Source organism: Dipodomys spectabilis, unplaced genomic scaffold, assembly GCF_019054845.1.
Source record: "Dipodomys spectabilis isolate Male_0828 unplaced genomic scaffold, ASM1905484v1 ptg000277l, whole genome shotgun sequence".
In the NCBI taxonomy this organism is placed as follows: domain Eukaryota; kingdom Metazoa; phylum Chordata; class Mammalia; order Rodentia; family Heteromyidae; genus Dipodomys; species Dipodomys spectabilis.
This window is the reverse complement of record NW_024870954.1, coordinates 562,400-577,987: the sequence shown is the minus strand read 5'-3', so window position 1 is coordinate 577,987 and position 15,588 is coordinate 562,400. Positions and strand designations below refer to the sequence as shown.

At 42.5% G+C, this 15,588-nt stretch overlaps 1 protein-coding gene across 2 annotated transcripts in view; it reads right to left on the bottom strand.

The window, feature by feature from the left end:
* Esyt2 (extended synaptotagmin 2) overlaps positions 1-15,588 on the bottom strand; it is a 96,372-nt gene that overhangs the window by 21,563 nt on the left and 59,221 nt on the right. Inside the window, exons 11-14 of one of the 2 annotated variants that reach the window (XM_042701015.1) lie at positions 13,042-13,090; positions 11,125-11,214; positions 10,249-10,344; positions 3,925-3,987 (exon numbers count right to left, since the gene is read on the bottom strand). In XM_042701015.1, coding sequence (XP_042556949.1) covers positions 3,925-3,987; positions 10,249-10,344; positions 11,125-11,214; positions 13,042-13,090 — 298 coding nt within the window. The remainder of the gene's footprint in view (positions 1-3,924; positions 3,988-10,248; positions 10,345-11,124; positions 11,215-13,041; positions 13,091-15,588) is intronic. The other variant, XM_042701016.1, reaches the window with a different exon arrangement.

Below are 15,588 nucleotides of genomic sequence, written 5' to 3'. Positions count from 1 at the left end.
TATTTATCTCTGATATTTCAGATACAAAGGATACTTGAGAACAATTTAGCTGGAAAACAATTTCAAGGCACACCCTAACCCATACCTGTTTATACCATAAAATAAATTAAGAAAACTTTCATTCACACTTTTTAGGGGTCTCAGCTCTGCTGTTCAGGCTGGTCTTGAATCCCAGGCTTGCCTGATCCTCCTGCCTCTTGAGTAGCTACAACTACAGACACACACATACCACTGTCTGGCTACACACTATCCTTAAATGATAAAGTTAAAAGTTAAGCAGCGTATTGGGGAAAACTCAATCTTTTAACATTTTTGGGGGGGGGGGGGGGCGGGGAGGGGGGTGGTCGGTCATAGGCCTTGAACTCAGAGCCTGGGTGCTGCACCTAAGCTCTTTTTGCTCAAATTTAGCTCTCTACCACTTTGAGCCATAGCTCTACTTCCAGTTTTCTGGTGGCTAGTTGGAGATAAAAGTTTCAGGGAATTTTCTGCCTGGTCTGACTTTGAACTGGGATTCTCAGATTTCAGCCTCCTGAATAGCTAGAATGAGAGGTCTGAGCTATCAGAACCTGGCTCTTTTAACACTTAATGTTAATTATAATTCTTAAGAACCATGAGAAGACAAATGTAAAAGAATGATAATTCAAAATTCTCCAGTTGGAATAACAAAACACTAAGTTTTCAGATATGAGCCTTGCATTTTTAATCTAACATCCTCTGCTCAAGAACACATAGCTATCAGACTTCAAATCTTGATTATTAGGTACTACCTAATTTTGACTACAAGAATGTCAGCTTAGAATTGCATGAAATTAAGAAAACATAATTATAAAAATTTCAGAAATAAAAAAATAGCAAGCGGCATCATCACAGACAGCTGATAGAAGAAAACATAGCAAAATACAACAGATATGTGACATGAGGTTTATTTATAACTTAGCCCCATAAGAAGATATAGTTAAATATCTGTTAGTGACAATTAATTAGAGGGTCACAAAAATGTTTTTAGCTACAAAATTTTAGAGTCAATCCTCAACACTGCGGCAATGATAGAAATAGGTGTGAAAATCACATTATTATTGGGAAAATATTACTATCGCAAACCTACTGTGACAATCTATTTTCTGGTTCATCTTTTTTGATGTGAATGAATTCTGCAAAATGAAATAAATGCTGTTAAAGAAATATCCAATGCTTCAGACAACTGTGGCAGAGAGCACTGATTTCTCCCTAATTCACTTTTTTCTTTCTTCGTTTAATATTAGGATCCTCAAGTCTGTGCTGACCACAGTCCTCTGTGAATAAAATTCTTTGCATACACGTCCCTTGTAGATAAATGGGGCCAGATTTAAAAGGCATATCCCTTCCCAGATCTCATCCATGAGGCTATCAGCATATCATGCGTCAACCGGTGCTATCCTGGCTCTTTGACACAGACAACGAGTTTGTCTCCAAACTAGTACAAGTACTTCATCTCTGAAGAGTAGTCTATGATTCCCTGGAATTCACTGTGTCTTGTGTGTATGTATGTGTAGGCTGGGGCTGGGGCTGGAACGGAGGCCCTCATTCTCTCAATGGGCTTTTTGGCTCAAGTTGGGTGCTTTACCATTTGAGCCAAATCCACACTTTCAGCTTTTTACTGGTGAATTGGAGATAAGAATCTCACAGAATATCCTGACTGTGAAGGCAGCTTCAAACTGTGATCCAATCCTCAGATCTCAGCTTCCTGAGTAGCTAAGATTATAGGTATAAGTCACCAGCACCTGGAATAGATTTAGTGTATTTTACAATTGAAAGACACACTTATTCCCTACTTTGTAACATCTCTGAAAACAGATGGGAACTTATCATTGATAATACCACATACTTGCTTTTTGAGTAGTTTGCAGTAGTGAATAAGTGTAACCATCTTAACCAATTCATCATGCTTACATTTTGCTTTTATATATGTGTGTGAGGAATATACTTAGTGTGTGTGTATATGTATCTCCTAAATGTAAAATAAATACTGTCAAAATTTAGCTGACATTTTATAGTCTTTCTTAGTGGTACATAAAATAATGATGTTCTTCAATATGGATGACATTTTAGATTATATGAAACAAGATTAAATTATTCATTAAGTTTCCTACAATAACACAGTACCCAAAATGCACCAACACAAGGCAAAGATATAAAGCATAATGAAAATGTTTGTTTTCTGTTGTTGTTGTTTTTGTTTGTTAGTTGTGGGGCCTGAACTCTGGGCCTAGGCGCTGTCCCCCAGCTCTTCAGCTCAAGACTAGAGCTCTACCACTTAGCCACAGCACCACTTGTGGCTTTTTCTGCTTATGTGGTAGAGGAATTGAACCCAGGGCCTCATGCATGCAAGGCAAGCGCTCTACCACTGAGTCACCGTCCCAGCCCAAAAATGTAAGCTTTTAAGTCACACTATCTTGAAATTAAAATCTCAGGTTTTTATCTCTCGCCTAGTGAAACCTAATTGTTTAATCAATCTCTCTCTCTTTTTTCTTGTTGGTCGTGGGGCTTGAACTCTGGACCTGGGCGCTGTCCCTGTGCTCTTCAGCTCAAGGCAAGTGCTCCATGGCCTGAGCCACAGACCACTTCTGGTTTTCTAGTGGTTTATTGGAGATCAGTCTCATGGACTTTCCTGCCCGGGCTGGCTTTGAACTGCCATCCTCAGATCTCAGCCTCCTGAGTAGCTAGGATGACAGGCGTGAGCCACTGGCACCCGACTGTTTCATCAATCTCATCCTTAGCTCCTACATCTACAAACCGGACATAATGCCATTTCTAGCACTTGATATTAAGCTTAAATGAACTAATGTGACACCATGATCTTAATGCACCTGCTTTCCTACACAATGCACGTCCATATGCTTTTTGAGAGGGTTATGGGGTTTGAACTTAGGGCCATGTGCTTGCCAGGCAAGTTCTGTATCATTGAGCCAGGCATCTGGCCCTTAGTATGCCTTACTTTAATTTAGTAATCCAATGGAGAATACTTTCATCTTGATTAAACAAGTGGTTAAACATCCCTATGGATCGAAGTGCTGAGCAGCCTGACATCTGCAGAGCAATAACCTTCCAACAGCAAGGGGCAGGGATCTGGGAGGGCTGTCCTGGGTCCCTCCAGGGCCAAGGCGGTGCAGGCATTTCACCGCGTGCTGACCTGCACTCACAGGATGCAACCCCTGACCCACACACCACCACTCAGAATCAGGTACAAGCACTGAAAAGCCTTCTTTCCCCAGCGTCCTTTATCTTTGAAATTTTAACTTTTCTCCCGTGAAACTGGCTAAAAACTTCCTGGTTCTTTGGGAATTTTCTTAAGACAATCATATTTAACACCCTTCCTTATTTAGGCTTAAACCTGGGGGGAAAAGCATTGAAGTGATTGAACTTTTAACAAACAAGTTACAGAATACAGGGCAGTGTCAAGTTTTAGGGGGTGGAGCTTAGTTTTCAATATACCTCATTTGAAAATTTAAAGCTTCTGGAAAGATCTGTTACCCAAACCCACAGCACCAAAGACATGAGGTTGTTGACTCAGAGAGGCCCCTACTCAACATATTGGAAGAGGTGATTAATTGATGTTGCAGGCACAGTTTGTAAGGTGGGTCTTTAAATCATATCGCAAAAGTTGGACAAGACTATAAATAGAACTAGGTCTCCATTTTCACAAATCCAAACAAAATATGGATGTTTCAATTGCTTTAGAGACACAAAGAAATCTAATTTATCATATTTTTGTACATTATTAATTTCTTCTTTCCAATTCTTGGATAACAAAAGCTGGATCTCTTTTTACCGGACAATTACATTAAGGTGGGAGGAAATCTGCCCACATACTTACGAGAGCCCAAGTATCATCTCTTTCAATATGTCTTGATTAACACCATGACCTCAAGAGAACACTTCGTTTACCTTTAAAGCTCTCTGAACTGCAGACTTCTTCAAGACACCGGGGTTAAAGTCTAATGGGTTACTCTTTCAGATCAGAAGAAAACGAATACACCAAGGGTTAATAAAACATGCAATGAGGAGTTTATGTAAGGTTAATGACATGGAAATTATGAAAATAAACAAAATTTAAACCAAATTAAGTAGCACACACAACTATTAAATTCTTCTTTATGTTCAGAATTTTACCTTAGAGTGACCTTAATCCAGAAATATCAAAACACATTTATCTTCAGCAGTCCTTTATTCTCAACCCTGGCCTTAGTGAGCTGGGAATGCCGGAGTGAAGCCTGGGGAAAGGTTCTGCCAAGTGAGCCTCTACCGTATCCCTGCCATTCGGGTGTCATCTGAGGCGTGCTGGGTGCTGCCTCAGCCAGGCCTTCTTGCAAAAGCAGGGCCGCTCTGTGTGAACCCACCGTAGAGGCTGAAAAGGTCATTTCTCTTGGGTTTAAATTGTATCCTACATCTTGGGTTTGGTGTCCTTTTACTGAGTTGTTTTCTTTTTCTTTTTTTGGTCCGGTCGTGGGGCTTGAACTCTGGGCCTGGGCGCTGTCCCTCAGCTCTTCAGCTCAAGGTGAGCGCTCTACCAGTTGAGCCACAGGCACCACTTCTGGCCTTTTCTGCTTATGTGGTGCTGAGGAATTGAACCCAGAGCTTCATGCACGCAAGGCAAGCGCTCTACCACTGAGCCACCTTCCCAGCCCCACTGAGTTGTTTTCAACCTGTTACTTTCATAAAGGTAAGACTGAATTCTTTTGCAAGTTACTTCCTGGACTAATGTTTTGAAGTTAAAGGCTTTTATCAGTGTAGCTGTAATTAACTTCAGATGGCAAACTGAACTTGATGTGTACCTTTGTGTCAAGCAGCAGATGTGGTCATGGAGGAAGATAGCTTCCCAGTCTTCTATGATTGGTGCTGAGTGTGTGGGAAGGTGGAGCACCTGGGAAGCCAGGAGTCCATGATACTCAGTTCGAGGTATCTGTTCAGTCTGCAGGGCTCTCCAAAGACATAAAACCACTTCTTCCATCTCTGGCTGGTGCCTGGAGAAGGCACTCGCCATCAGCTTGCACACTATGGGTCATAGGAGGCTGCCTTCAAGAGTGAGGCCTTTCCTGAAGCTCATGCTAGGCAGAGATGGCTGGACCAAATGTGCCTGGTAGTGTACCATGCATCAGTTATGGGGACAAAAGCAGCTGTGGTGTGAAACTGGCATGCAAGAGGAACTGTGTGTGATCACAGCAAGCTGCACGGCCTGGAGGCCAGACAGACTAGTAACTGAGATGCGTTGGACTGGTATCTAGGGTTGAGAGGCAGAAGGCAGGCTCCATGTACTTCTAGACCCCTGACCATCCACGGAGGCGGCAGTAGCACCTATACTTTTTTGCTTAAGCAAAAGCCAAAATAACAGAGGCATACTTGTCCTTATGGGTGAATACAAGAGTTGCTATTATAGAGTTGTCAAGTGTTTTTGTTGTTTTTTAAAACAAGGTCTTGCTATATTGTTCAGGCTAGCAACATTTTACATAGACCAGATCCTCCTACCTCAGCCTCCTTAGGGTTAAGATTATAGATAGGTACCACTCAAGTGGGCAAAAACCTCATGGTTACACTTAAAGCAGGCATTATGTAAATGCCCCTCGCTTCAGATGAACTCCAAGCACAGAGCTGTGCGTCCATAAACACATCAAGTGACGTGGCTGCAGCTCTCTAGTCTCAGTCACTTGTGGCCTCTGTGCTGTCTTTACAGACTAAATTAGATACACACATGGATCCCTCACAGCCTGATCACTTAGATGTTGGAAAGTACTTGTAAACACAGTATTATAAGCCTAAGATTCTAAAGCTGTCCTGGCCATCATAGTCAGAATACCCTCAGTGTGCAGGCCTAAAGTTGGAGAACAGGGTTTGGTCAGGAAGGCGGGGCAGGGCAGAGTTTGGAAGGAGAAGGGTCAAGTCCTGGGAGTCTATAATAAAAGGGGCCATTTATAACCCAGTAAGGTCCTGCTGCATCATTTTTAGGTTGCCAATATGCCCCTGGAATGGCAATTAAAGCTGTCTGAAGCAAGTGGAAAGTAAGATGATACCTCAGTCTGATGTCAAAGACTGAGAAAGCTGATCTGATTTCTTATAGGAAACCAGTGGGTAAAAAGGAAGTGCCCACATTTATTCTATGAGCATTTACGTGTCTCATGCATCCTAGTTATAAAGTACAATGTGCTCTGACAATGTACAAAGAAAATAATTTTGAGAACCAAGAAATGTCATAGGCTAAATACTACAAAGCAATTTACAAATCTGACAGGGAAGTAGTTGTAGATTAGGAAAAAGCAACTTAGAAAAGTTAAAAGAGACACTAAGATTGACAGAGTGCAAATGGCACAGTGATACTGTCATTTACACTGTTTATGATGTTTTCCACCAAGAAATACTAGAAGCAGAAGTGATTTTTTTTTTGGGGGGGTCGGTCGTGGGGCTTGAACTCTGGGCCTGGGTGCTGTCCCTCAGCTCTTCGGCTCAAGGCTAGCACTCTACCACTTCAGCTACAGCGCCACTTCAGGTTTTCTGGTGGCTTATTGGAGAGAAGAGTTTCATGGACTTTCCTGCCCAGGTTGGCTTTGAACCGCAATTCTCAGATCTCAGCCTCCAGAGTAGCTAGGATGACAGGCGTGAGCCACTGGCGCTGGCCAGAAGTGATTTTTTAAAACATTATATATACATCACTGCTAATCTCCTCTTGACTTCTGTTTTTTGAGATAGGATTTTAGTATGTATATAACCCAGGCTGGCCTCAAGCATAAGAGCTTCCTGACTCAGCCACTGGGGTACTGGAATTACAGGAGTGTTCTCCCACACTGACTTCCTTCTGACTTTTAAAAAGGCCTTACAAAGGTAAGTGGACAAGGCCAGGAAGGTGCCAAGGGACTTGCCTACCTGCTGGAGTCAAGGTTTTCCTCATCTAGAAAATGAGACAAATACTTCTTCTTTAAGTATGGTCCTCCTCAGCCCCTGATAATAAACTGAGGGTGGATGTGGAAAGCCTTTGGAAACAAAGGAATGCTCTACAAAAACGCCAAGTCCTTTCATTACTGGACCCAAAGGACTAGAGGACTTTAGGAATGTCACTGATTATTATGTGAGTCTCAAGAGTGACTTTCTAGACTAATAAGTGAGTTATTAGTAGTATTCAATGATCATAGAGTAAGACTAGATATCAACCAGGATATTAGTGGGAGTAAAGGCCCCATACACAGCACAGGAAGCAGATATAATGAGATCAAAACAAAATGCTCAACTATTCTAGGAAACTTAATTCTTCCTTCTTAGAAAGAAGCTGAACCCAATGCAGCTTTTTTCTGCTCTGAGGGTTCTGGCCAGGCCACTGGTAGAAGGCAGGCTCTCGCTAGCTGGGTGACCCTGGCTGCACATGACCCTGTCTAGTGACCAAGAGAGACATATAAGGTACAGACAGGAGGGGGCCAGTTTCTAACACTGTTATACTTGGTCAGAAGGAAAAAGGAGATTTAAGAAAGTCTTGTAAAAGAAATATTCACATCTCAGATTGACATGAACTATAGATGATAAATTTTAGCATTATGGCTTTACTTCTTCCTCAAAGGACTTTTTAAAATTGTTTTTTGTTTTTTGTTTTTTTGCTTTTCTAGTTCTTATGGGTCAGTAGCAGTTGAAGAATCTTAGGTTAGCTCATCTCATGTCTGATGCACTACCCAAGAGTGTGACATTCTACAAAAACAGCACCAAGGGAAGACACAGTAACTGAAATCATGCAAGGAACGGAAAACGGCATGCACATCATTCCAAGGAACAGACTGCACAAACGTTCCAGGCCACACTTGGGCAGAAGAAGAAGGAGCTGGAGGACTCACAAATAGTGCTCTATAGACTGAGGTAGTATTCTCACAAAACACTAGTCCCGACGCTCGCCTTTCTTTTAAGTAGCCACACCCAAAGTTTCCCTCGTAGATACTCTTAGGAAAGTGGAGATGGGAAGAGAAAGCAAAGAATGGTGGATTGTGGTCAGTGTGTACACACCAGAAGCACAGAAGCACAAACAAACAGGACTGCTGAGACAGAGTCTCGAGGAGGACCCCCACACAGAGGGCCTGGCCAGCCAAGGCTCCGGCTACTCCAGATACCTCGCGGAGTAGTGGCTGTGCGGGGATGCTGTGCCTCCAACAGCCACGGCACTGCCACATCCAGAGTACTCCCCTGACAGAAGGGCAGCGCATTCACTGCCTCTTTGCTTATGTGACAGTATTAGAATTTCACTTTGATATTACAAAGCACACAGTTCTGCAGAGAGGCCAAATCCTTTCTTGCCAGTTCACGAACTCCAGTATTTCTCTTTTGTTTTTTTGTTGGTTGTGGGGCTTGAACTCAGGACCTCGGCACTGTCCCTGAGCGTTTTTCTTTTTGGCCAAAGCCAGCGCTCTACCACTCCGAGCCATAGTTCCACTTCTGTTTTTTTGGTGGTTATCTGGAGATAAAGAGTCTCATGGACTTTACTGTCTGGGCTGGCTTTAAACTACGATCCTCAGATCTCAGCCTCCTAAGTAGCTAGGATTATAAGTGTGAGCCACCAGAGCCTGGCCACCTCTGTTATTTCTATGATAAAATATACAAGAAATTTACTTTTATCAGACATTATAAACAACAGTGTATAGTAAACACTACCATGATCAAAAGCAGAAAGTTCTATTGGTAAGAAATTCTATAAAAAGGCTAAATAATAATAAAGTACCTTATGCAAATTGAAATTCTAACAGATATGGTCACAGATTTATTTTGTTTGAGACATGATCTCACTAGAAGCCTAGGCTGATTTCAAATTCATGCTCCTTCTGCCTCAGCCTTGCAAGTGCTGGGATTACAAGCATGTACCACCATGCTCAACAGGTCATAGACTTTACCTAAACGGACTGATCAAACATTCAGAAAAGTTAAGAATTCAAGAAATTAAAATCAGTCAAGAAATCCTCATTGAAAGAAAGAGTACAATTACAGGCAGTTATAACAACAATTACATCTTCCCAGTGTAGAAAATAAATGTTCAATTGTATTTTTATTAACTTGAAATAAAATATATTGATTCAAAAAGTACATTTACTTTTTTTGAAAAGTCTAAGTAAATGTACAATGTTAAAAACTTGAAAGATGCTAAATGAAAACCATTCTATCAACCACAAAGAAACACAGTTTTCCCACAGCAAGGTTGGATTATACTGGAAAGGTCCAAAACAGAGTGTTGAAAAAGCCAAGTGTTTCTGTGATGAGATTTACTAAGTAAAAATAATTATGCAATGAAAGATGTTGGAGGTGGAGCCTCTGTGCCTGGCAGCGGTAGTCTTCCTTTCAACAAAACCAGCCATTGGCACAAGGAAATTAAAAAATGTCTACCCAGTAGACAAAGATAGGATGATCAGAAAAATTAACAAACAATGTCACATTTATAACAATGACATACCCTAAATACTGGGTTTAAAGCATGACAGTGGAGAATCACCCTGTGCCTAAAATGATTGGATTGGTAGGATTTCCCTTTTCCAAAGTTAGCTGTTATTTTTTTTCTTTTTTTGGGTCCGGTCGTGGGGCCTGAACTCTGGGCCTGGGCGCTGTCCCTCAGCTCTTCAGCTCAAGGCTAGCGCTCTACCACTTGAGCCACAGCACCACTTCCAGCTTTTTTCTTTTTCTTTGTCTTTTTTTGCTTATGTGGTGCTGAGGAATCGAACCCAGGGCCTCAGGCATGCAAGGCAAGCACTCTACCACTGAGTCACCTTCCCAGCCCAACTGTTATTTTTAAGACTGTGTTTTCTCTAAGAACAAAACAATGCTGATGTAAACAAACAAAACTATCTTTTGGGCAGTGAAACATCACTTGTGTGTCCTCTCTGTTCTCTGAACCACCCTGGCTACCTGAAGGTCAGCATGTCTGGCCAGCAGCGCCAACCTGCACCTGGCACCCTGGTGGCTGCCTGGCTTCAGCAGCTCTGGGTACTGCACCCCGTTTTTGGAGTTTGTGCTCAGAGCAGTTTTATTTCATTCCTGTTCCAAACAGAGACTATTCCCATTTTAGCAAACAAAGTTCTAATAGAAATAATGGTGAACCTGCAAAATGTTAACTCACACTTCTCTTTTGCTACTCTCCTGCACTGAATTGAACACATAGCCAGACAAAACCACATGGCACATCATGACTGAACAAAGTAGAGATTTCCAAGCAAGATCTGCTACCAGGAGTAAAGTACCCAAATGAGTTATTGTATAACCTACCGGAAGGTTCCTTGCTGAATCCAAATACAAAATCAGCAATGCAGAAGAAAGACCATCATTGGCTTGGTTTTTGTCAGCTCTGATATCTGCCAGCACCTAGAAAGGAAGGAAGTATCTCAGCAGGTTCATGTTCACCAAGGACAGGTTGTTCCCAGTTGACTGTACTGTGTCATTTATGATCAAGAGAAAAAGCTGAGAAATAAACCATTCAATGCATTCAACAGACCAAGAACAGAAACAGTATCTCTCAAATGTTATTTCATACCCTTTGATGTGTATGAAATAACATTTAAAAAGTATTTATTAGCTGGGTCTTGGGGGCTCATGCCTGTAAATCTTCACTACTCAGGAAGCTGAGATCTCAGGCTCATGATTAAAATCAAGCCCATGCAGGAAAGTCAGCAAGACTCTTATCTCCAATTAACCACCAGAAAATGAGAAGTAGAGCTGTGGCTCAAAGTAGGAGAGTGCTAGGTTTGAGCAAAAGAGCTTAAGGACAACACCAGACCCCAAGTTTAAAGCCCCATGGCCAGCCCCCCACCCCAAAAAAAGAGGTTATTTACTAAAAGTACTCACACAATGATTATATCATTCCGAATCTCTTCCATTACAAGCACAAATTTGAAGATCTTATAGAACAAGTATAATAACTTGCAGTTCTTTAATGTTTTAACTTATTCCTGACATTACTGTAGTAACTAATGGCATAATAAAGACTAGTGTTATATACACATACACAAACTTACATACAGACATACATTTATGTGTGTATGTGTGTGTGTTGTTCTGTTTTTTGTTTTTGTCAAGTAGCAACACGGTCAGAGACTGATCCTAGATCCTGAGCGATTGGTCATTAAGAACAGACCCTTCACGCACCTTGTCGAGGTTCGATGCGTCCGGTAATAGTGCAAGCCACTCCAGCTTTAAGTGCAGCTTTCCTTTGGGAACTTCGTCCAGTGAGAACCACTGAAAAAAGGTGCTATGTTCAGCAGAAGTTCTTATGAGTGTCAACTGCGGACTGAAACTGTCTCTACCAATACGGCACTGTGTGCTGACTGTGTGCATGGACAGTTCTTCAACAGCACAGAAGGACTTAATTTGCACTTAGTCTGTCCTGAGTATGTAATGACCTTGCCCTGACTGCCCAGAGACAAGCTAAAGGATCTATTCACCCTCACAAAAACCCCTGTGAGGTTATGACCACCATCATGCTGTGTGTGGGAAAGCCAAGAAGGGGATATGCCCAAGTAGCACTGTTCTCACAACCTGAGTTATAAAACTGTAACCCCGGAAATGGTGCTGTGGCTCAAGTGGTAGAGTGCTGGCCTTGAGCTGGAGAACTCAGGAGCAGCACCTAAGCTCAGAGTTCAAGCCCCACGACCAACACACAAAAAAATAAATAAAAATAAGCAAAATTTCATTTCTTCTTTAAGAGCTGGGAAGGTAGCTCAGTGGTAGAGCGCTTGCCTCGCATGCATGAGGCCCTGGGTTCAATTCCTCAGCACCACATAAACAGAAAAAGCCGGAAATGGTGCTATGGCTCAAGGGGTAGAGCATTAGCCTTGAGTTTAAGAGCTGAGGGACAGTGCCCAGGCCCAGAGTTCAAGTTCCACAATGAACAAAAATAAATAAATAAAATAAAAATAAAAAAACAATAAAACTATAGCTCCTTTGTACAACCCCTTAAAAATAACAATTAAAAACAAAACAAAATCACAAGAGATAACCAAAGAGGGTCTTCAAACATCCAATAAGGAAAGGCCAGGCAGAGCACAGGTCTTTGTCTATTCTGTTCAACACTGTGCTATGTCTGGACGCAGGTGCTCACGTACTGAAATTTAACTCAGACGCCCTTTCACATGTGATTCCAGATTTGAGACCCACGAAGCATCCAGTCCCACAGAAGCCTCCGGCTCAGAGTCCAAGAAGGCACACAGAATCACTTGCTACATGGACACTGAACCCTCATGGGCAGGAAGATTCTGCTTTAAAGGCTGCAAAGTCAAAATACTGATTTAGTTTTAAACTTCATGTGCCTCAATTTTACTCACCTTTTGGAAGCCAATTCACATTCTTCTTGTGCAATTCTTTTTTTTTTTATTATGAAAATACCGTACAGAGGGGTTACAATTACATGGGCAAGGTAATGAGTATATCTCTTATTAAGCATTGTTGCCTCCTCCTTTGTTTCCCCTTCCCATCTCCCCAGCGCCCCCTGCTGCCCCCCCTCCTCCCCACCCTTCCTGTTTAATTCTGTTAGTAACATCTCCACTAGAAGTATTTTCTGCTGTACATTTTTGTAGCACTTAGAGGTACCTTTAACAGGCTAAGTGCATGTATGTCTCTGCTGTTCACTGCAGCTACAGTGACAATCCTCATTACTGAGCGGCTCACCTACATCTTTGCCCTAATGCCTGCCTTGGCATGAAGGTCTGTCTGCAATAGATAGTTGTGTATTCTATAAGAATTTCTAGCACATACTAAGTATTCTAGGCATTCCATCTCATGTGACTCTTAACTTCATTTTTACTTTGTTGTTAAAGGCCTACGTTCTGTGTGTATGTATGAATGTGCATGTATGTGCTTATATGCATGTTCAGTGCTTATAAGGTGCATGCTGGACAAGCATTCTACCACTGAACCCACTCTAGCACAGGCCTGCTAGATTCTCTGTATCTGTGAAGCACATGTCTCTTGTCCAGCTTCCCCACAATGGCTGAGTGGGAAAGTGAGCCGCAGCCCTTCTGGGGTCACACACAGGAGGCAATGCTTATTTCACTGCAGAAAACTTACTTCGTCTAAAAGGCGCTCCTTCTCCACTTCAATGAGATCAATCATAAGACTATAGGAAAAACAAAATACAGGAAAACACCTTTAGAACACCCACATTTTGTGACTAAAATGACCTCAAACATGCGCATTGAAAAGGTACTCCAGAAATGCAACCAAGTGCTAGAGTTTGCTAGGAAACAGGCTGCATTCCTTAAGGTTTACCCAGCATATTCCTAACAACGTCCAGAGAAGTGAGGACAAGACTAAGATTTAGTTTCTAAAAGTCAGAATTCCAAGTTTGGCTCAGCTGAAATCAGAGCCATAAAAAATAAAAAATCATGGAAGTGGTGCTGGGGCTCAAGTGGTAGAGCGCTAGCCTTGAGCTAAAGAGATAAGGAACAGTGCCCAGGCCCAGAGTTCAAGCCCCATGACCGACAAAAAAAAAAAAAAGGCAGGCGCTGGGTGGCTCACACCTGTCATCCTAGCTACTCAGGAGGCTGAGATCTGAGGATCACGGTTCAAAGCCAGCCCAAGCAGGAAAATTCGTAAAACTCATCTCCAATAAACCACCAGAAAACCAGAAGTGGTGTTGTAGCTCAAGTGGTAGAATGCTAGCCTTGAGCTGAAGAGCTGAGGGACAGTGCTCAGGCCCAGAGTTCAAACCCCATGACCGACAAAAATAAATAAATAAATAAGTAAATAAATGATTTTTTAAAAAACCCTAGTCTTTCCTACAATGAAGTATGCACTGAAAATATTTAAAAATATCTCAACTCGCCGGGCACTCTTGGCTAGGTGCTGGTGGCTCACGCCTGTCATCCTAGCTACTCATAAGGCTGAGATCTGAGGATCACAGTTACAAAGCCAGCCCAGGCAGGAAACTCTGTGAGACTATATCCTTTTATTTTTTTCTTTTTTTGCTCATGTGGTGCTGAGGAATCAAACCCAGGGCCTCATGCATGCAAGGCAAGCCCTCTACCACTGAGCCACCTTCCCACCCCCTCCGTGAGACTCTCTCCAATAGACCTCCAGAAAACCAGAAGTGGTTCTGTGGCTCAAGTGGTAGAGCACTAGCCTTGAGCTGAAAAGCACAGGGCAGTGTCCAAGCCAAGAGACTGACAAAAAAAAGCTCAACTCTCTTACATTACAAATTCTCCGCTGGTGCTGCTCCATTCCTGATCCCCAATCCCCATGGATCAGTTGCTCTCGTACTGAATTGTAACTCGGACCTTCCACCTGCGCTTGCAGACTCCAGACACACAGAGTATCCAGTCCTACAGAGGCCTTTGGGGCTCAATTTCCAAAAAGAACCCTGCTCTATTTCCAAAACCTTTCTCCGGTTCAAAGGATGGCGACCCCCACAGGAGTGAGAATGACTAAGACGATTGTACTTGCATTCCTCTTTACACACCCTTCCCTCTGCCCCTGCAGTCTAGGTCTTAGTGTAAACCCTCATTTCCTAACCCTGGTTGATCTGTTAGCCTCCAGTCTACACACTAAGTTTACCAGAACACATTTGATCTCACAACATTCCTCTTGAAGTTGCTTTTACTTCAGTTTTCTTTTGCAGCCACAGATACCCAAGTCAGAACACAACACATAAAATCTTAGATAGTCTCAAATCAGGTATAACATACAAGATTACTTCAGAAAAAGCACAAACCTCAGCAATGTCACCCACTCCTAAACCTCAGCAATGTCACCCACTCCTATATCTCTGTGTGCGTGCGTGCGTGCGTGCGTGCGTGTGTGTGTGTGTGTGTGTGTGTGTGTGTGTGTACGCTAACACGCGCATGCGTGCCAGCACTGGGGTTTTAACTCAGGTTTTGAACTCAGGGCCTTTGCTCATGGCTGGCACTCTACCTCTTGAGCCACACATCTTCAATTCCAGCTTTTTGCTAGCTAACTAAAGATAGACTCTTGAGTATTTGCCTGCTAGGGCTGGTTCTGAACCTTGACAGACAGACTCCTCAGACAGACTCCTGAAAACCTAGAATTATAGGCATGAGCCACTGGTGCCATGTTCCCTCCACACACACAATAACAAGGTTAAATAATATAGATTAGAAGGACTGTTACTGGTGGCTCACACCAGTAATCCTAGCTACTTAGGAGGAGGCTAATATCTGAGAATTACACTTCAAAGCCAGTCTGGGCAGAAAAGTCTGTAAGACGTTCATCTCCAATAAACAAGTAAAAAATCAGAAGCGGGATTGTGGCTCAAGTAGTGGAATGCTAGCCTTGAATGAACAAGTTATGCGTGAGATTAAGACCCTGACTTCAAGCCCTAATACCAAGGGGGAAAAAAGATCAAATAGAAAAATAATTTTTTGGTGATACTTTGAATTCAAGACCTCATTGCTAGCCAAGCACTCTATCATTGGAGCCACATTCCCAGCCCTTCGCTTGTAGCTTGGGTCTGGTGCTTTTGTCTCAGCTGGGCTCAGGACTGCAAACTCTCCTACTCCTGTTTTTGGAGTAGCTAGTACTACGGGCACAGGCCTAAATCCAACAAACTGGCCCTATAATTTTTTTTTAGCTCACTTTTTTTCAGCTATTAGTCATTCA